This window comes from Coenobita brevimanus, chromosome 60, assembly GCF_032717465.1.
Source record: "Coenobita brevimanus isolate Jiangsu-jjx chromosome 60, ASM3271746v2, whole genome shotgun sequence".
Classification (NCBI taxonomy): Eukaryota; Metazoa; Arthropoda; class Malacostraca; order Decapoda; family Coenobitidae; genus Coenobita; species Coenobita brevimanus.
The window spans coordinates 33,251,189-33,273,941 of record NC_137013.1 but is presented as its reverse complement, the minus strand read 5'-3'; the positions used below and the strand labels follow the sequence as shown (position 1 = coordinate 33,273,941).

Here is a 22,753-nt window from a genome sequence, read left to right as displayed (position 1 = left end):
CTTGCAAAATTACACACTTAGTCCTGAGGTCATTAAGCATATGGATCCCTTCTTTGTAGAAATTACCATCTTGGGCCTCAAAGAAGTGATCTACAGCATCTATCTATCTATATACTGCATCTACCTATTGCCAGATGCCTTAATCCCATAAGGAGTGGTCACAAACAAATTGCCTCCATGCTGCCCTGTCACCTGCCATTTCACTGTCCTGCTTCCATTTTTTTTTTTTTTTAAGAGGAAGGGGGTGAAAGAAGACGGGTGAGTAGAGGAAGAAGCGGGAAAATATGAAGGAAGAGGGAGTGGAAAGATGGTGGGCTGACCACCTTCCTTTTCTTTTTTCCATGGATGCTTATGCATGCCTGTGTACACACACAGACGCATACACACACTCGCATGCACATGCTATGGACTTGGATCTCTAGCTAGCTAGCTAGGCAGATGTGATCCATTATGAAGGTCTTAGTAAATTGGTACAGGGTTAGGGTTATTTTATTATGTATTTTAAACTACTAGGAAACCATTTATGGAAGGAGCAGTTCTCTTCAATAATGGTATTTGTGAATGAGTTGCATGTCTCGGGGTTTATTTCTTTGATTTTACTCCAAATTTTTTTTGGCCTGGTTATGTAGTCTTATGTTTAATTATTTGGTTTTGGTGAAGTCATGTATTTGTTCCGTGTTTAGTGTGTACGGGTACTGCTGATTAGTAACAAATCTGAGGGCATTGTTTTGTGAAATTTGTAGTTTCTTAAGTTGCGTGTAGCTGAAGATGTGTGTGGGAATGGTGAGATATTCTAGAATTTAGAGGATCAGTGCTTTAACAAGGTGAGTTTTGATTTTTGTAGGCATGTTTTTAAACCTGAGTAAGCGGGATAAAGCTCCTGTGGCTTTTTGTTTCTTGTCCATTACACTAGGAAGATAGTCTCTTGAATTAAGTTTTAAACCTAGTATTTTTCCCTCTTCTTTGAAGTCAATTATTTCTTCGTTAACTATTAAAGGTTCTTTTCCAGTATTGGCTAGTTGGATGATGGAAAATTTATTGATGTTTGTTTGTATTCTCCAATTGGATTTATAGTTGTTTATTTTCTCGACTTCACTTTTGGTTCTTGAGTTCATGATCCTTTTAGATGGTCCAGGATAGCTGACAATTTGGGAGATGTCATCCGCACTGCTTATGATGATGCCATGTGTGGATTGCGGAGAGTCACTGGTAAAGATGGAGAAGAGAGTTGGTGAAAGAACACTCCCTTGGGGAACCATGCTTTCCAAAGCAAAGCTAGCACCAGTGTAATTATTTATCTTGATTTTAGCTTTCCTGTCGTCATGAAAATCACCGAGAATTTTTTCAGTTATAGTTGGAGGTTGAGATTAAGCAGTTTATATTTAAAGCCTAAGTGCCACGCTTTGTCAAAGGATTTTGTTATATCCCTAAGGATTATGTGGCATTGTCCTTTGTTGGATTTATTTATTGCGATCTGTTCCATCGCTATTGCAATCGCTTAAGTGGAGCCTCTTAATAAGTGGAATCCATATTGATTTTCATTACATAAATTATTAGTTTCAAGATGAATTCCAAGCCTTTTATTAATTATTCGTTCTATATCTTTTCCAGGGAGTTCCAAAAGAGAGATGGGTCTGTAATTTTCAACGAGATATGGGTTCTTGTCCTTTTTTGGAATTAATTTTATGATGGCTTCTTTAAATTTGTCAGGGAAATATCCTGCAGAGATGGTCGCATTAAATATGTTTTTAAATTTTCAATGGCTATGATGGGGAGACTGGATAATATAGTTTTATTATATCTGCTTTCTCCAGGGCAAGTCTTTTTTAATTTTTTTATGATAGAGGTAATTTCGCCTACTGTGACAGGAGTGGTGAATACTGAGTCTGAATCTAATCTGTCGCAGTTAGCTGTGTGGTACGGAGTTAGTCTGTCTATGTTGTTATTGAGGAATTCTTTGATCATACTGTTGTGTCTGTTGTTACTGTATTTTGTTCATCTTCATTCTCTTGAAAGATGGATCCCCAGTGTCATATGTGAGTTATTTCTTTTTCAGAGGAGGAGTGTTGTCTGTTTCCCAGCTGATCTAGTACATAATGAGAGTCAGGGGTTGAAATTCTTGTGAGGATTTTGATTTTAAGCCAAAAGGTGGAGGGATTGTTATATAGACTGGCAGTGTTTGCAATGGTGTTTGACCAGTGTGTGTTGTGTTCTGTTACAAGAGATGTATGTAGTTGAGTTTGAAGTAATTTGTATTGCCCAAAGTAAGCTCGTGTCCATCCATGTGTTTGGGAGTGAGTTCTCTGTGAGTTGTATTGGTTGATGAGGATCTGTGTGTCTCTGCTGTGTTTAGGGGTAGTAATTATTCTGATGTGCTTGAAGGGATCTTGCTGATGATTGCAGTATTTATGGTGGTGTACCCTCTTTCAAGAGACCGATCAATTTCCTCTATTGTTCCGTCATCGGGGGTGCAGAAGTTAGTAAAGGCTGTGATGAGATCTTGTTTAAAACTGTTCCAGTTGGCCATGGCAAAGTTAGGTCTAGGTGGAATGGGGACACTTACTGGGGGAGTGGAGATAGTGGCAATTATGGGGGTGTGATCACTAGTGGTGAAAGGACCGGGAGAGAAGTGGGTGTTGTGATAAGCATTCAGGTTGTAAAGAGCTATGTCTGGGGTGGAAGTGGAGTTGTATGAGTAGAATGTAGGAAAGTTTGGACCAACGTGTCTTAACGTGGTGTCTGTGATGAGTCTTGCAAGTTATCTTCCTACAACGTTTGAGTTTCTGTTGCTCAGGAGCCGGTGCTTAGCGTTAAGATAACCGATTAAGTATACCGGGATGTTTCTTCTAAATAAGTTAATAAAATCGGGGGTTGGGAGGTATGGGCGGCTGGGGGGAAGGTATGCTGTAGCAATAGTGATTTTTCCTGTGTGTGTTTGTATTTCTGCTACAATCAGATCTGAAATGAAAGAGTCTATAATTTTGTATTGGATGTTGTTCTTCAGTGCTATGGCTGTGCCATCCAAAGGGTGACTGAGGAAGTTTCTTCCATGTGTGTTGTAACCTGGGATACGGAGTGTATTTGGTGAAGTAATGCTGTGATATTTATTAGAATGATGTCTGGATCTAAATTACGGTAGGTATTGATTAGACCTAATCTTCGACCATGTCAATTTAGGACGTTATGTTGTATTACTTTCATTGTCTATGTCTCTGGGGTCTGGACTGAGAGGGATGGGAAGTTTTGGTGTGTTGATCCCCTACATGTAGGAGAAATCTTTCTTCTTCAGTGTTTGCTGGCCGAATTAGATGTTGGAAAGTTTCTAATTTTTTGCAGGTATTTCTTAGTTGGCTGAGTGCTAACTCTGGGCTCAATATGTTGTTGTTTTGTATGAGTAAGGCTTTGTTATCTCTTATTGCTTTGGCAAGTTCTCTTTATTTATATGAGTACTCTTCATTTGTCTTCCAAACTGAGGGGAGGACTGCTACCTCTACCATGTCATCGTCAGTTTCGTCTTCATCAGAGGAGCTTAGGTGCACTTCTGATTCACTATCTGTTGGGTAGTTTGGGTTGTCATTACTGCCATGGGGAATGGGTTCATCATCATATGTGACATGGATAGGACTAAGGGAGAGTGGGTTGAGTGCTGTTGCCCCTTCATACTGCTCTTCAGAGATGGTTGTAGGGGGTGTTAGAAGATGGGTCAGGTGGGTTTTCATTTGTACTGGCTGGGGAAGAAGGTTTTTAGTTGTTGGCAGGATGGTTTGTATAATTTTGTCAGAGGAGGGGTTAGGGGGAAGTTTCACAATTGGAGGACCATTTAGTGTGCAGCTTTGCTCCAGAATTTTATTAAAGCTGCCTGAAGACGAAGGGGAGCTGCAAGGCTTGGTGGATGAGTTTGGGAGAGTGTGTAAGAAACGGAATCTAAAGGTGAATGTAGGGAAGAGTAAAGTGATGGTCTTTGAGAGAGGTGAAGTCAGTGAATGGACAGCGAGGTTGGATGGTGAGGAATTGGAAAATGTGAGTAAATTTAAGTACTGTACTTGGGTAGTGTGATGAGTAAGGATGGAAGTTTGGAGGGTGAAGTGCTTGAAAGGGTACAGCAGGGAAGAAAGGTTGCTGGTTCTTTGAAAGCAGTGATAAGAAACAGGGAAGTGAGCATGGAAGTGAAAAAGTTACTACATGACAGTATTGTGATACCAACTCTAACGTATGGAAGTGAAGCTTGGACGTTGTTGGAAGGACACAAGTCAAGAGTGAGAGCAGTGGAAATGAGTTATTTAAGAGGAGCCTGTGGAGTCACATGGAGAGACAAGCTGATGAATGAGGATATAAAGGAGTGTTGTGGTGTTGATGTGGATGTGATAGGAAGCGTTATGAGGAACACACTGAGGTGGTTTGGCCATGTGGAGAGGATGGAGGGTGAAAGACTGACGAAGAGAGTGTATGTGAGTGAGGTGGAGGGGGGAAGAGGGAGGGGGAGGCCGAGGATGAGATGGAGGGATGGGGTGGAGAGGTATATGAGAGAGGGGGGTGTGAGTTGGGACCAAGGCAGTGAAATGGCGGGGGACAGGGCGACTTGGAGGTGATTTGTTTGTGGCCACCCCAAACGGGATTGAGGCATCTGGCAATAAATAGACAGATAGATAGCCTGGGTTTGCCAACTCGTGCATGTGAGCATTCATGATCAGAACCATGTAGTCGGCAAATTAGTCATTTGGAAATATGTTATGACTTGCAACTGCTGGGATGTTGGGGTTTGGTTTTGCTGCTTGAGCAAAGCTTAGACCTGGTCGTACTGTGGCAGGGGAGGATGCATTTATTGCTCTCTTAAATATTTCTTTTCTTTTTGGGCATTTCATAGCCATGATGTGGTGGTCTCCTTCGCAGTTTATAAATTTTTAGGAGTCAGAATTGCATTTCCTCCAAGTGTGATCATCTGAGGAGCATTCAGAACAAATTTTATAGTCATTAGGTTTGGGGCATTTGTTGGTGTTGTGTATGTCCATTTCATAGCATCTCATACACATTTGTGATATTGACATATTTCTCAGCCTAGATCTGATTTTTGCTGATGCAAAGGTGGAACAATTTCGGCCCTTCTACTGACTTTTCTGCCGTCTTAACATCATCATATTCTATCTTCACTGTATTTCTTTTTCCAAATTTAGTTGTTTTGGTAATTTTGGCCCAAGAGTTTTCTTTCATGATTTCTTGTTTGATCTCCTCTTCTGAGTGGGAGTAGATGATGTCATCTACTTTGGTGCAGATAATGCTCCTTTTGGCTTGTAGTTCAGGAGGGAGGATTGGGGTGAAGTCATTGGCCTGAAGAGATCTTTTCAGAGAGTGAGACAGTAGTTTACTGGTGTCATCTTCTGAGGCAGTGGTTGCAATGATAAAGTCTTATGAGGTATAAAGTCCTGTTATTTTGATGTTGTGCAGGGCAACTGTTTCAAGAAGTTTGAGTTTGGTTTGATTTTCTTTTTTAAGTTTGCCCATTTTTCTTCATTGCGAAAGAATCCTGATAGGCCACTAATAGGCCACCTAGATGGTCCAGGCTACCTACGATTTGGGGCTTGTAACCTAAACTCCCCCCCCCCTCCTCTAAAGGGGGTGACCACTTGCAAGATCGCCCTGCCGAGGGGGGTCGCCTTGACGTGGTGGCGGGGCTTGAAGTGTGGCTGGCAATGCCACCTCCTTGAGAGGCATTCTACCTTTGTAGGGTTCGGTATTTGTCAGCCTCGTGGACCAACCACCCCCTACATCACTGGTGGAGGAGGCATACTGGTGATGTTAGTCCCTGCCCATTTGCCATCTAGGGAGGGACCATTGCCTTCCCACATGTTTGCCGTGTGTGGCGTTCCGCAATTCTGGGAGACGGGAGTCCTGGAGGTTGAACGATGCTGCGCGATGCACCCTACAGCTAGCAATACACCTCTTTTGTCCCTTATTCTGGCTAGATGGGTGGCCTGGTTGGGCCCGACCAGGTCAATCAGTTGGTCATGCATTGGCTAGGGTCAAGTGGGCACTGGGGGGCCTTGGTTCCTATCATCCTGGAGTCACCTTGCCGAGGTCCTCCAGTGGTTACCTGCGTATAGTCTCCCGCTAGCTCTGGGGTTCCCAGTGGTGTTACCCTGGCATATGACCTCCCCTTGTTGGGCTCCGTGGAGGATAGAGGCATGGGGGAATGAAGTTCATTTTGTGTCTAAAATATGGCTACAAATTTTCATAACTCTGTTGACGATGCAGGCTCTGCCCCCGGACATTCTTTGGACTCTTCTCTTATTGCCACCCTGGAGCCTTTCCAGGCCCCTGGGGACTTTCCTCTTCTTCCCCAGCGTTTACTTGGGACGGGACTAGGAGGAAATCCCTTCGGGTTGGTTTGGCTCTGGAGTTCTTCCCAGAAAACACGGTGCCACAGTCTTTCACAAAATATCTAGTGCTAAAATCCTCTGTGGGTGGATCAGTGACAGAGATAGATATTTTTGAGCTATACCATGCAATTCTATCAGCCTGTATGAAAGAACCTAAAATCTCATCTCAGGGGCATGGAAACATCCTTATTGAGGTCTTGCCAAAAGAGAGTTCCCAGTTGATGTCTTTGACTTCAGTTTCTGGTACAGAGGTTTCATGCGTTCCACACGCTACATTTAACAGATGTAAGGGAGTGGTATTTTGTCGTGGCCTTCTCCGATATTCGGAGGCGTGATTGTTGGAGGAGCTGCGACCTGCTGGTGTGGTGAATGTAAAGCGTCTGCAGAAAAAGGTAGATGGTGTCTTGACCCCGACTCTGACCTTGTTCCTGACAACTGACAGGTTGACCCTGCCTGCCTCTGTGAAGTTGGCTTGGCTATCACTTCCTGTGAAACCATACATACCAACCCCAAAGTGATGTTTCTGCTGCCAGGGATATGGGCATGTCAGCCGCTTTTGAAGCTGTGCACAGGCTGGCCTTCCTGGTGCATGTGTCTCCTGTGGTGGACTAAGTCATACCAATGACTGTCAAGGACCCTTAAATGCTATCACAGTGGGGGTCCTCATGCTATAAATTCTAAAAACTGCCCTTGCTACTGCCTAGAAAAGGAGATTTTGTCTCTTCGAACAACTGGAAGGGTTTCATTTCCTGAAGCTAAGAAGAGAGCCCAGACTCGCTTTTTCCAGCCCGGAGTTACTCAAGCTGTTGTCCCTTCTGGAGTGTCAGTGCACTGCCCTGTGTCTAAGAGGCCGCCTCAACCCATTCCAGTGCCCACTCCTTTCACTAGTGATTTACAGATTGATGTCCCCAAGGATAGTACTGTTTGTGAGACTGATGTTCGCCCACCCTCTACATTTGCAGTTTCTGCCCCCATTTCAGTGGCTGACAGCATGCACACTTCTGTGGTGGTGGCAGATGTCCACACTGACCGGACTCCTTCTTCCGTCTTACCTAGTATGACCGAGGCTTCATCTGTACATAGCAAACGCCACTGTTGTTCGTCAGAGTCTTCTGAGCCTGAAGACCGGCCACCTAAGGTCTCTGTTGTCGCCCCTTGTGTCGACCTCTCTCCTGTTCCCTCTGCCCCACAGGCTGAGGAATCTAGCCAGGTGACAGCTGAAGCTGATGGTTCGCCTCTGGTCCGGTCCCCACGTGGGGAAGTTATTGGACAAATTGTTGGCGCTTCAGATCTAAAGCATAAGATGTCATCGTCAAATGATTCAAGTCCTGTGGACTCTACTTCCACTTCTGGGACTTCTGGTGGGGGCACTGGCTGTCCTACACCTCCAAAGACATCCTCCAAGCCACCTTCCAAACAAAGTGGTATGTCTACTCCAAGAAGGAGTGTTGTAAACTTCCTTCCTCGTCCTCTTGTCTTGCCCACGGATGTTTGACAGAGGGTGCAGGTTTCTGGGCTGGGCAGGCTCCTGCAAAGGGCATTCATAAGCATCAATCCAAACCTGCTCGATTGTCAGGTGTACAGTCCGCACTTAATCATCATTCCTCCATTATGGGTTCTATCATCCAGTGGAATTGTTGGGATTTATGTGCTAATTATAAGGAACTGTGTCATCTTGTTTCTTAATTTACTCCTCTGTGCATGTGCATCCAGGAGATCATGGTAGGTGGTGCTGTTCCTTCTGGTCCTTCTGGCTACCATGACTTTTATTCTGATCCTGTGCCAGGTCAAGGTTGTCATGGAGGTGCTGCTATCTTCCTTCACCAGGATATTCTGTACAGTCATCTGGACATCTCCACTCCCCTGCAGGCTGTCGCTGTCTGGATGTTTTTACACTGACAGTATATAGTTTGCAGTCTTTATCTTCCCCCTTGTGTAATTGTTGAAAGGGCGGATCTGGAACACCTTATTCGTGGCCTTCCTTCTCCCTTTCTGTTACTAGGAGATATGAATGGTTACCATCCACTATGGGGAAACAGTGAGGCCAATCCTAGTGGAAGATGAGAAGTTGGGCATTTTCAGTGCCAATAAAATGACTTATTTCCATAGCCAGACTGGGACTTTTGCTGCCATTGATTTGTCTTTATGCTCAGCTGATGCTGTTTTAGATTTTACCAGGGATGTGTTGCCAGACCTGTAAGGCAGTGACCATTTTCCCTTGCTTTTAGCTGCTAGTGCAGGTGGACCTCAGCCATGTCTTCCTCGCTGGCTTCTGGATAAGGCTGACTGGCCACGTTTCAGGGAATTAAGTTCCACTTCCCTTTCTGTCAATGAGTTTGTCTGTCTTACTGAGGCAGTGTCATATATCAATACCATGTTGCACTCAGCAGCCCTATTATCTATTCCAAAAACGAAGGGTCAGTTTCCTAAACAACTGGTTCCTTGGTGGAACTATGAGTGCAGTTCCGCAGTGAGAGCCAAATGAGTCGCCTTCTCTCGACTTCGTCGTCACCATGGGGATGCTCAGTATTTGGTGGCAAATCAGAGGGCACGAGCTCATATGAGGCGGGTTTTAAAGGAGGCCAGGCGTTCATCCTGGAAGAGTTATGTTTCCTCCATCAATTCGAGGACTTCCATCAACCAGGTGTGGAACCGGGTGAGGAAAGTTTCATGGAAAATTTACTGTTCCCTCCCCTCCAGTTTTATCTGCAGCAGGTGGAACTGTGGCTGATCCAATTGCTGTTGCAGAGTTGCTTGCTGATCATTTTGCCAGTGTGTCAAAGAAGGTTGCAGATACACCTTCGGCTTGCCACTGTCGGCGCCTTGAGTCTCGTGGTCTCAGTTTTGCCTCTGCTGAGGGAGAGCCTTACAATGTTCCATTTTCAATTTCTGAACTCCATGCGGCTCTGTCGCAGTGCCATGATTCCTCTCCTGGTTGTGATGATATTCCTTATGCATTTTTACGCCACCTGTCTGATGAGTCCCTGTTGTTTTTGCTTTCACTGCTTAATAAGATCTGGTGTTCCGGGGAGTTTCCGGCTTGTTGGGGTGTTGCTGTAGTCATCCTCATCCTCAAACCAGATAAGGACCACCTACAGGTGATGAATTATCGGCCTATTTCTTTGATGTCTCGTATATGTAAAGTCTTGGAAAAGATGGTCAATGTTAGGCTTGTGTGGTTTTTAGAGAGAGGTGACTTCTTATCCCCTGCCCAGTATGGTTTTCGAAAAATGCAACTACCTCTGATGCACTCTTCTTGGAATCTTCTGTCTGTGAGGCTTTCTCCACTAACCAACACCAGGTCACGGTCTTCTTTGATCTGGAGAAGGTATATGACCGTGCCTGGCATCGTGGTATTTTACTCTCTCTTCATGAGTGTGGTCTTCGTGAGCACTTACCTATTTTTATTCAACCGTTTTTATCTAACTGAATTTTAAGGGTGCGAGTGGGAGGAGTGCTTTCTAATGCCCGAGCACTAGAAGACAGAGTACCACAGGGAAGTATCCTTAGTGTTACTCTGTTTGCTGTAGCCATTAACAACGTCACAAGTGTACGAGGATCACTATATGTCAATGACCTCTCGATTTCCTTCACCGTGTCTAGAATGTCTCTGATAGAGAGGAAGTTGCAGCTGGCTCTCAATAGAATTTCTGACTGGGCAGAATCTCGCGGTTTTCATTTTTCTTCAACAAAGACAGTGACTATGCATTTTTGTCGTCTTCGAGGGGTTCACCCAGACCCTGACTTGAATCACTATGGCAGAAGAATATCCTGTGTGGAGGAGATGCAGTTTCAAGGTCTCCTGTTTGATAGATGACTAACCTAGGTTCCTCATATTCGTTCTGTTAAGGTGGCTTGTCTTAAAGTTTTGAGTCTTTTGAGGGTTTTAGCTCATACCTCTTGGGGTGCTGACCGTCAGACCCTCCCCCTAGGTCTCTTATTCTTCCTAACTTGCATATGGATGTGAGGTCTACTCCTCTGCAACAGATGCCCATCTCCAGTTGTTAAATTCTGTGCATCATGCTGGTGTACATCTGGCAACCGAGGCATTCAGATCATCGCCAATTCCAAGTTTGTTGGTGGATGCTGGTGTACTCCCCTTGGATTTGCGACGCCAGTTACTAATGATGAGGTGTTGGTATCATCTTCACCGCATTCCAGACTCAATTTCTTGTGCCATCATCTCCCAGGATTCCCAATCTTCTGTTTATGACACCCGTCCTAATTTCCCAAAGCCATTTGGTTAAAGGGTCCAGTCTGTTATGTTAGCCCTCTCTGTTCCGAGACTGGCAATTTGTCCACATCAGATCCCAAGGGTGGGTTCTTGGCTACTCCTTCGTGTGACATTTTGTAGGTCTGTTGTTGAAAAAAAGGGCTCACTTCCCTTTCAGGTGTCCCTCTCTCTCTTTTTAGAACATGCCTCCTTTCATGAAGGTTCTGTCCCTGTCTATACTGACGGGTCTAAGACCGATACTGGAGTAGGAATTAGTGCTGTCTTCCTTTCCTTTAGTAAGGGCTGCAGCCTTCCTGGCATTACTTCAATGTATATGGCAGAACTGACTGCAATTTTACATGCTCTTAAAATCATTTTTACTCTCCCTCAATCCGTTTTTGTGATTTTTAGTGACTCACGTAGTGCTCTGTCTTCACTGGAGTCTTCTCAATAGCCCCCAGCCAACTACCCACTTCCTGCTTCTGATGTAACACCTTATTTGCAGTAAGCAATTTGTACATGTTGGCAGAGAGACTGGGATGTTGTTTCTCACAATAAACTAAAGGAAATCTTTCAGGGAGTGGTTGTGCCAAGGGTTCTTCCCTCCATGTCTCGGCGATTAAAGGTGGCTCTTACTAGGCTTCGCATTGGGCACTCTTGGCTTACACATGGGTTCCTCATGGATGGTGATACTCAACCGTACTGTGATGACTGCCTTGTTCCCCTTACTGTCCATCACTTGCTGGTCGAGCGTACGAGTCTGGGGGACCTTTGTCCATGATTCCTCTATTGGCATAAGGGGGCAGATGGTGCCTACTGTTTGTCCTCAATGCTCGGTGAAGCCTCTAGCAATTTTGCTGACGTTTTTAGTTTCCTTCAGGAGGCAGGCCTCCTTCCACTTTTATATGTACTGTAACTGATATTTTACAAACTATTGTTTTATTATTTTCAGTGTTTTATTCCTACTAACAGATAATAACTTATTTAAATATGCACTTTTTATTCTGCTGCATCTTTTACCTTGCTGTATGGCAGCATATGACCTTGGAAGTTGCACTGCCAGATTTAATTATTTTCAATGAATTAATCAATCAACTTGCAAGATCGAAGGAGTACCCCAGATCCCTAACCCTATTAGAGTAAAACCCCACTCTGGTGCTTCCTTTAACCACCCCAGAACGGGCCCCCTTGTGCCACTGGCCTCGGGGTTCAGCATCATACCACACCAGAGCTTGTACTGGGCGAGCCTATCAGAACCCAAAGTCAGTCTATCTAAGGAGTGAAAGGTAGTCTTGGGTAGGGAATAGATTCTTGAAGAGGAATCTTGGGTGTCGTGCAAGTTTTTTTATCAGCAACTGGATAGCCAGGCGGTTACCCATCCAAGTACTAGCCAGATAGGGCAGCAGTGATCCCAGACGGTCACCCATCAAAATACTAGCCAGACCCAGCGATGCTTCACTGCGCTGAGACCTCGTGATACTGGAGAGAAGGGTGGGACGTGTTGCTGCCACAGCCTCCCCCTCAATGAAGTCATAATCAGTGGTAAAATGTCTACTGCTGAGCTCCTTTTTCATCTTGAGGAACAGGTAGTAGTTTGAGGGTGCCAAATCAGGTGAATAGGGCAGGTGTTCAGCAGGCTGGAATCCATATTCATGGATAGCTGCAATGGCCACTGTGGACTTGTGACCCGGAGCATTGTCTTGATGGTTGAGAACCCCTCTTGTCAGCTTCCCACACTGATTCTTCTTAATTTTCTCTTGTAGCTGCCTCAAGAGATCAGAATAATAGACTCCAGTGACAGTGTGACCCTTTTCCAGGCAATACACCAGAAGCACTCCTGCATCCCAAAAAATGGAGGCCATCATCTTCCCTGCAGACATCAACGACTTGGCCTTCCTGGAAGGCAGAGATCCTGCATGTTTCCACTGTTTTGACTGTTCTTTCATCTCTGGTTGGGAGTGGTGCACCCAAGTCTCATCCATGGTCACGAATAGCTGGAGAAGTCTCTCAGGATTTACATAAAAAACAGCAAGATTGTCCTTTGAAATGTTGTGCCAAATCCACTTCTGATCAGGTCCAAGGAGATTTGGGACCCAGCGAGCTAAAATCTTGGTCACTGGGAGTTCATTGCGGATAACTGCATGAACACATTCCTGGGATATACTCAGCTCTGTAGCAATGTAATGCTCTGTTATTTGTTGATCTGCCAAGACCACGTCATAGATTTTGTCAATGGTTTCCTGTGTGGTGACAGCAACATGCCTTCCTAGAAGAGGGTCATCTTCCAGACTTTTCTTGCCTCATTTAAGTTCAGCAGCCCATTTCTTGGTTGAACTGTAGGAAGGGGTATCCTCCTTTAATGTCGCCACCATCTCCTCGTGGATCTCCTTGGGTGATAAACCCTTGATACCAAGGTAACGGACGACTGCACGATGGACAATACTATCCATTTGCTTAAAAATTAATGACTCTTGAAGTTCAGTTATCTGAAACAAAAAATACAACAGTTATGAATTTCAAACTCCCTGTGTAATCATTCAAAGACATGAACTGTAAGTAAATTTAGTTAGAACTGTATAGCTCACCTCCTTGTACCTTTGGCCACGCGCTTATGTATCATCCCTCGTATTTACAAACATTTTTAAGAACCAACATTTTAAAAAAGCCAACTACATTGGCTAATCTATAAAAAAATCAGAGAGGATCCTGTCAACACTTCATTCCAATAGGAAAATTGGAAATTCCACGCTGCTATCGTACATAATAAGTAACGAGTTAGGCTGGGTACCCCTGTGTTGTTGATGTGTGGCCCACTAGCACTCTCCCCCCACTCACCATCCCCAATGTTACTGTTGTCATTGCTGAGCTGTTGTTGCTCCTGCACTTCCATCTTCAACATCCAAGTCAAATCCTTTGATGTCCAAGGCAGAAATGATGTTTACCTCGTCGTGGGAGGTGGATGCAACCAGATGTAAGCCGGCCAATCATGGCCAGTCTGGTGGGTTTAGCCACTGCACGCGACTTTCAAATTGCATCATCCAGCCAGCTGGCACTTCCCGCGTAAGCACAAGATTTACCCCATGATGATTATGACCTGTCACATTGTGCTGACCGCGTAAGTACAAAACCATGTCACTCAACCACATGTTACTCGTGGACTGTACTGCACTGCAAACACATTAACCTTTTGAATTCAGCAAAGTATTTTCTATTTTGTGTTTGTAGTCTCCAATATTAACTTATTTTTTTCCTTAGATAAAGCATTTATTAATCCCTATATTACCAAGGGGTTCTCTTAGGTCAAGTATAATCATCAAAAAGTAGCAAAAATAAAACATGTTATCAGAGCAAACTGGTTAGGAGGACAAAAAAATACGTACCTGTGGAAAAATACAACCAGTAACAGGGCGAGGTCATACACAGCATAGCGATTCTTCTTCTCCACTCCAATAATGCGTGGTGGCCAGAAGGGTTTATTAAGTTGTTCTATATGGTTCCATGGGAAAAAGTCAAACTGGAACAGGTACTTAATAACCACTATAACCTGAAATGTAACAAGGAAGAAAAGGTAAGTTTAAAATTAATAACCAATCAATATAGTGCAGGTCCCTGATATACAAGTATGTTGCTTTCACTGATGCTTTTTTTCCCTGATAAATTCACAGTTAATGTATAAATATGTTTTATCAATCTTTCATTGATGCCTTTACAGCTGACCTGTCAAGTCCATCATTTTGCAGTACACCTACTGTACTAGATATGGTGCTGACAAGGAAGTTAAACATGACAGTGATGCATTTACTTGATTGTAGTTTCCAGGATTTGAGCTATGCTCATGTTGTCCTGTCTCTTTATCCATGAGTACTTTTTTAGTTAACCTACTGTAGTTTTAAACAGATGGATGCTATTTGCATGTACCATCTCCCTTTCCAAATTATTCCAAGTATCTAAAGCTCCATTAGGGAAACTAAATTTCTTTTCATCACTGGGGCACCAACTCTTCCTCAGCTGGAATTCATGACCTACTTGTTCTTCCATCATCTCATAGAGCCGTCCTTTATCCACTCATTCTATTCCCATTGCTCCTTTAAACATTGTGATCAAATCTCATCTCTCCCTTCTCTCAAGGTTGGTAATTTCACCTTTTCTAGTCTCTCCTCATAAGGCAAGTCTCTCAAGCTCAATATAAATTTTGTGGCTATTCTTTGTATCTTTTCCAGTTTATTAATGTGCATTTTTAAGTGTGATGGCCAGATTACTGGTGCCTATTCTGATCTTGGTCTTATCATAGACACTGTTAACTCCCTCAACATCTCTTCATCCTGATAATTAACCCCTACACCGCTGGGTTGTTTTTGCGCTCCTTGCACGTACCGCTAGGCTATTCGCGCTCCGACTGACTTTTTAAAAATATTTGCCAAAAATCAGTCATTAGTCCTAGAATATTACAATTAAATATGCATATGGCACATACCTTCAGCTTTCCCCTGGGGTGTTTGTTGAGCCTTTGTCATCTACCGTAGGACTTGTGGAGACTTCTGAAGTTGAGTAACAAAGTCTCCACTTTACACTTCCCGATACCCCATAATATGGTTACCACTGCCTGATATTATAACTACAAACACTATTCTATGAATTTCAAGTAGTTTGGAATCCATATTCCAAAAAAAAACATTGTGAAAGCTATGTAAATTACAAGCGCATATGAGCTTTCCTCCCGTGCTGGTTCCCCGATGGTATTCTAAGGCGAAGCTGCCATTTGTTATTTATAAACACACACACACTTTATATTCCTAGTACTTTATTACACTTCTTTATATGTACAATATTTATCTATAAGTTTCTTTCAGTACTAGTAGTTTATTTTCACTCCAGGCATTCACTTTCTCGTCCTGTATACTAGCGTAGAGTGTGAATCTGTCACTTTCATTTTCATTGCTCCCAGTATTCATACATGCTAGAGTGAGACTTTCACTTTCATTACTCCTAGTATATATACATGTATTCACATTTCTGTTTACATTCTCTATTTTATTTACATTGTTTACATTTCTATTTTATTTACACTATGTTATGCACTGTCACCTGCAGTAACTTATAAAACTATTTTCCACTGTTAAGTTATATTTACATTCATTGCTTTCACTTACTGTTTACACATTATTTACATTTCTACTTGCACTGTTTTAGGGTCACCAGAAAGATCGTAGTCACTGTCCATCATTATCATTGATAAACTAGCCAGTTCACGTTCCACAGCAGTCACTAAGCCCTTTACCCCTTTCCACACGAGGTTTAGTTGGGGTAGAGGTCACAGGGCCCTTTGCATGGGGCAAAAAAGCGGCGGAATTGGACAGGCGCGAATCCGACATGGTTTCACCTTGAAAGACGACAGTAAACTGAATGCTGTTGCCTAGGGGCAGTGAAGGGCTGCCAATGTCAGCGTGGTGACAGCTGCTAATATATACGCTATGAAATGATTGGCAGGAAATCTAGACAATACATAATAAATTAGGTAGTTCCAGGTGAATGTAAATATCACTTAGGCTTCTCCCTTCCTTTCTTATATATATTTTTATTATGAGAACAGGTCATACGGCATATTTCAAGGGGAAATAAACAGGGAAAATTAGTGAATGAGTGCACTTGAGGTGTTGCCAGGTGATAATTAGCCCATTCCAGATGTATGGCAGTATCAATTACCTTTTCTCTTTCTTTTATATATTATTTTGTATAAGAATAGGGCAAAGGGCACATTTCAATGGATAAAATGAGTGGAAAAATCCGTCCAGCATTTGTGTAGCGCAGCGCAGCTGGTCAGGTGGAAGGAGAGGGTAATGGAGGGGAGGTAAGGAGGGGGGAAGTCAAGGACAGGAGAAAAATGGCTGAATTGTCAACAGTGGATGGGAATACAGGTGACATTAGCAGAACTGGGTATAGCTGGACACTGGTAGTACTGATGAATGATACAAGCCACCACTTGAAAGCCTGGGTGAATTCAAAATAACACAGAAGCACAAAAGTGATGCCCCGCGGTATGATCCCTTGCTCCTGAGCGTCACGAAAGTGATGCCCCGTGGTTAAAGGGTTAAAAGCCACACTCACATCTGTCAGTAATCCATTAGCTCCTTCAATAATACTGTTTATGTGTTTCTCTGGTGATAGGTCACCCAGTATAGTTGCATCAAGGTCTTTATCTTCCTTTGCCTTATTATATCTCTTCTCCCATCCTGTGTGCATACCTTGGCCCCTTGTCACTCACTCCCGATTCTAAACATGGCATTTTTAAGCGCTGAATTCCATTTTCCTAGTTTGACTCCGACTGTGGAGTTTATCCAATACTTTTGCAATTCATGCAACAATCTAACCCTTTGATGCACTTTAGAATTTTTGCATCATATGCAAATAAACTTATAAGTTCCATACTCAACCCTTCAGACATGTCATGTACATATATCAAGGACATACTTGGGGCCAACACAGAACTCTGGGGTACTCCAAATGCCACTCCCCTCCATTGGGAAAACTTATCTCTTATAACTGTTCTCATTTTCCTTCTCACCATATAAGTTTCCATTCATTTCAGTGATTTCTCATGCACTCATCCACCGACTTTCAATTTCCACAAAAATCTTCTGTGTGGCACTCTATCAAATGCCTTCTTCTAGTCCAGGTAGAGACAGTCTACCCAGCCTTTTCTTTCTTGTATATTATCTACCACTCTGCTGAGGAAACTTAAAAACAAGTAGTAGAAGTAGTTGTTCCCTAGGCAGTCTGGCTGAACAGCCCCAAGTCCCAAGGAAGGCCAAGGCCGAAACTGAGCTTTCCCACAGAACCCACAAAGAGTGTATGTTGCGTTGTTGACACAGGTGGTAGTCTTCCATAATGTGCATAATAGTATGAGGTGCTGTGCTGCATCCTGGACAGGCATCAGTGACTGAGTCATCCAGCCTTTTCTGATTACTCAACAGGGCTGGATGATGCCCACATCTCAGCTTGGCCAGGTGGACCCTGTCCTTATGAGGGAGGTAAGATTTAGAAAGGTGGATATCAGGAGGCCGTGCATGAAGCTGTGAGTTGTCTTGAGTGACTGAACGGAGTGGCGTGTGACATGAACATAGATATGCTTCTGGAAGCTGATTTGAGGCAGGTGAGGGGGGAGAGATGAAAGTATTTGTGTATGATATCGAGTGTTGGGTGTTGTTTTGATGTTCCTTGGTGTGTGTGTGGATGTGCTGCCATGTAGTGTAGTGGATAGTGTGGATTTGTGGATGCTGCAGCAAGAATTTGTGTGTCTCTCATGGCCAGATGATCCTTGACTTTGAGGACTTTGGTTTCTTGGTGTAGGTGGTCTGTAGGTATAGTAGCTGTGCAGCCTGTGATTATTTTTACGTCCTTGTTCTGTATGGTCTGCAGGGTGTTGTAGTGTGTTTCAGTGAGGTTAGAAGCCTCAAGCAGGGCTTCCATTGTTCATCACTGAACGTATATACTGTTTGTATACTGAGGTGGCGGTTTCTTTGTTGCATCTGAATGTTGTATGGGCAAGTGACATTAGGGCACTGAGTCTTGGTGTTAATTTATTTTTAATGTTTGAGATATGTTGTTTAAATGACACTGATGTATGTTACAACAAGGATTTTGTGTGTGTGTGTGTGTGTGTGTGTGTGTGTGTGTGTGTGTGTGTGTGTGTGTGTGTGTGTGTATTTACCTATTTGTAGTACAGGTATACAGGTATTGAGCAATGCTCGTGTTGTCCTGTCTCCAAATCCACATTTATCAAGTCTACCTTTACACACATGAATGTTTTTCTCATGCACCACCTCTTTGTCTAAGTCGTTCCAAATATATATGGATTTACCTAATATACCTAATTGTGATATACACAGAGTGTGCTATGCTCGTGGGTTTCCGTCGCTGTTTCTCAATAAGTCAAATTTAGCTTTAAACTCGTTTAAGTTTTTAGACTGGACGATCTCTTTGTCCTGGCTATTCCATAAGTCTATACTTCTGTAAGGAAAGCTATATTTCTTGATATCTTTCAAGCAGCTTGACTTTTTCAATTTCATTCCGTGTCCTCTTGTTGCTCTCTTATCCCATACAAACAGATCTTCTATGTCAATTTTATCTACTCCCACCATCGTCCTGAACACTGCAATCATGTCTCCCCTCTTTCTCCTTTCCTCTAAAGAAGGCAAGTCAAGCTTTTCCAGCCTCTCTCTGTATGATAGGTCTGCCAGACTAGGGACCATCTTGGTTGCTGTTCTTTGTGTTCTCTCAATCTTGTTTATATCTTTCTTTCTGTGTGGGGACCACACCACCGCTGCATATTCTAACCTGGGGCGGATCATGGCCACTATCAATTTTTTCATCATCTCATCCATATAATGAAATGCTACTCTTATATTAGTCAAGAGTTTATAAGTCTCTCCAACTATCTTGTTAATGTGCTTTTCTGGTGACAAACTATCTTGGACCAGCACCCCCAAATCTTTCTCTTCTCTCATTTTTGTGATTAATTCATTACCCAACAAATAAATCAGTGATGGCTTCCTGGTTCTTTTACCCATTTCCAATATTTTACATTTCTTTACATTATATTTCATTTCCCACGTCCGGCTCCAATCATGTATCCTATCCAGATCTTCCTGCAGCATTTTACAATCCTCCTCAACCTCTACCTTCCTCAAGATCTTTACATCAGCAAACAACTTGCATAACTGTTCACTCCATCTACCATATCATTTACGTAAATCAGGAACATTACTGGCGCCAACACTGAGCCTTGAGGGACTCCATTTGTTACTTCCCTACATCCAGACATCCTATCCTTTATTACTGTCCTCATTTGTCTGTCTCTCAAAAAGTCTCTCATCCATTCCAGAAATTTCCCCTTCAGTCCTCCTATATATTCTAGTTTCCACATTAGTCCCTTATGGGGTACCTTGTCAAAGGCCTTCTCTAAGTCCAAGTACACACAATCCACCCAACCATCTCTCTCCTGTACCACGTCAATCGCTCTCGAGTAAAAGCTCAACAAGTTAGAAACACATAACCTTCCACTTCTGAATCCAAACTGACATTCAGCCAAAATATTCATTTCTTCTAGATATTTTATCCATCTGTCTTTCAGGATACTCTCGCACAATTTTGTGACCATGCTGGTTAGACACACTGGTCTATAATTCAGGGGTTCTTCCCAGTTTCCTCCCCTATAAATTGGTACCACATTTGCCCTCTTCCATTCTTGTGGCACTTTCCCCTCTTCCAGAGAACACACGATTAAACTGTGAATTTTATCCGCCAGTTGTTCTCTGCATTCCTTCAGTACCCAATTAGAAATTCCATCAGGTCCTGGGGCTTTCCTTACATCTTGAGTTTCTAGTAATTTATACGCTTCCTGTACCTCCACTTTTATATCTTTTATCACCGGTACATTTCTAATCGCTCCCTCCCCTTCCACAAACTCTTTTTCATTAGTGAAAACTGACTGGAAACATTTGTTCATTATTTCAGCTTGCATTGCTGCATCTTTGTAGACCTCAATTTTTACTTTCAGTCTGGTGATTCCTTCCTTTTGTTTCAGTTTGCCATTAACAAATCTATAAAACAGTTTGGGTTCATCCTTGCATTTGTCTATTAAACCTTTTTCAAAATTCCTTTCTTCTTCTCTACATATTCTTATGTATTCAATTCTTATTCTTTTACATTCTTCCTTTGTTCTGTTGTTAACTCTCTTTCTCCAATTGTTCCACACCTTATCTCTCTCTTTTTTTGCTATGATACACCTTCTATTAAACCACTCCTTTTTCCTGTTTTCTTTCCCTCTTACTCTTGGTACAAATTTTTCCACTCCCATATTATAGAGGTCTGGAAAGATATCCCACTTCCTCTGTATCTCTCTTGTTTCGCTGAATTTTCTACAATCCACATTTTCAAAAAAGTTTCTCAGTCCTGAAAAATTTGCTTTCCCAAAGTTGTATCTTCCCTGTCTATGAAGCTCGTCTCTTGGCTCGATGTTCCCTATTATCATCTGTAACTCAATGACCTATTTGTATTTACCTATTTGTAGTACAGTATACAGGAATTGAGCAATGCTCGTGTTGTCCTGGCTCCATATCCACATTTATCTAGTCTACTTTTACAGACATGAATGTTTTTCTCCTGCACCACCTTTTCATCAAAGTCAGTCCAAATATTTACGTATTTACCTAATACACACTAGGTTCGCACAGTGCGCAATTCGCATTGTGCCTGAGTGACCAAAAATCATAACCAAAAACCCTTGAATGTGCGAGTTTACCGCACAGACGAGGCAGAGGCAAGGAGTGACTCAAAAATGCCATTTTCTATTAGTGAGCGACCACCCCTCACACAGCGCGTCACGTGTCGTCATGTTGATGCGCAGAAATTCCCGGGCATTCTACTGCGCAGCTTGGGGTACAAGGGAGCGGGCGCGCCATAACAGTCCTGGCTCGTGCACTGTGCGGATCTGCTCTTTACAGCTAACCTGTCGTGTACAACGTGTGGTGTTTTTTATGCTGCTTCATCCTTGCCTGTACTTTGCCGCACCATGGCTCCAACCCGATGCCAGGCAGAGTCAAGTTGAGCAGTCTAGCGTGATGGAAGGCAGGACTGAGCTGTGTATGTCAAATATTAGCAAGATCCTTGCTGCTGTGGATAAGCTCAAGGAGGAGGTGAAGGAACAGGAAGTGAGCAACCTAAGAATGGAGGAACTTCTGGTTGGTATAGACAAACTCTTCTGTTTCTACACAGACAGGCACAGGGAAGAAATAAACAGGAGAAAACAGACGCTCATAACAAGCTACACACAGCGGGCTCAAGTTAGTGAAATTGCGGAACCAGCGACATCGTCTGCTCCTGTTCCTGTTGAGGATGAAGAGGATGCAATGTCAGAAGTGTCAGCATTGGACTTTGAAGGGTTTATGGCCGAAGTGAGTGACTTTGATGCTCCTGGGGAAGGTGCTCAAGAGGAGTCTGTGGAGGGAAGTGTTGGTGCGGTGGGGAGTGCGGCGCTGTAAGTGTTGCTGCGCCCTGGAACCCCTATTATTTAAGGTCATCAGGCCTGTTGTCTACTGTTGTTATGGTGACTACCCATATTTTTGTTACTGTAGCTATAGCTTTAGTACAATGTCTGAAAAATATGACCTTTATTATGTCTCTAAGGGCAAAAAAATGTCCAGGTATGAGGGGGTACCACCCATATGTAATTATTCCCATAAGATTATGTATTCCCAGTTCGCGAATTCCCAGTGCGCGAGGTCGTGGACCGCCCAATCTCTCGCGCACTGTGCGAGCCTACTGTACCTAATTGTGATATACACGAAATGTGCTATGCTCGTGGGTTCCCATCGCTGTGTCTCTGTAAGTCAAATTTAGCTTTAAACTCGTTTAAGATTTTAGACTGGACAATCTCTTTGTCCAGGCTTTTCCATAAGTCTATACTTCTGTAAGGAAAGCTATATTTCTTGATATCCTTCAAGCAGCTTGACTTGTTGAATGTAGAGGATGGAAGTAATGCGAGTATAAGTGGCTGGGGAATGGCTGGGAGAAGGAGGGAGGTGAGACGACAGGAAGAAATCAGTAGGATAGAAGTTGTGGAAGCAATGAAGAAAGTTAAATCGGGGAAAGCCCCAGGAATTGATGGAGTGTGTGGTGAAATGCTGAAGCATGGGGGAGAGATAGTAGTAGAATGGATGTGGAAGATGTGCAGATTGGCCTGGGAGGAAGGTAGAGTCCCGGAGGATTGGAAGTCAGGTATAATTATTCCCTTGTACAAAGGAAAAGGGGAAAAAGAAGTGTGTGGAAATCATAGGGGCATTTGTCTTCTTAGTATAATAGGAAAAGTGTATGGTAGGATACTTATTGACAGAGTTCGAGAGAGAACAGAGAAATTAGTTGGAGAAGAACAGGGAGGCTTGAGGAAGGGAAGAGGTTGTGTAGATCAGATATTCATTCTTAGATCTTTAGTGGAAAAGTTTCTAGAGAAGGGAAAGAAGTTGTATGTAGCTTCCACGGATTTGGAGAAAGCATATGACAGGGTGGATAGACAAGGATTGTGGAAAGCGTTAAGAATATATGGAGTAGATGGGAAGTTGTTGAATGCTGTGAAGAGTATGTACGATGGTGCAAAGCCTGCAGTGCGTGT

The 22,753-nt window shown here is 43.2% G+C and overlaps 1 protein-coding gene across 1 annotated transcript in view; it reads right to left on the bottom strand.

Annotated features, from left to right (window-relative positions):
* Positions 1-22,753, bottom strand: part of Piezo (piezo type mechanosensitive ion channel component) — a 1,050,432-nt gene that overhangs the window by 181,195 nt on the left and 846,484 nt on the right. The window contains exon 39 of the mRNA XM_080275143.1: positions 13,968-14,131. Within this exon, the coding sequence (XP_080131269.1) occupies positions 13,968-14,131 (164 nt within the window). The remainder of the gene's footprint in view (positions 1-13,967; positions 14,132-22,753) is intronic.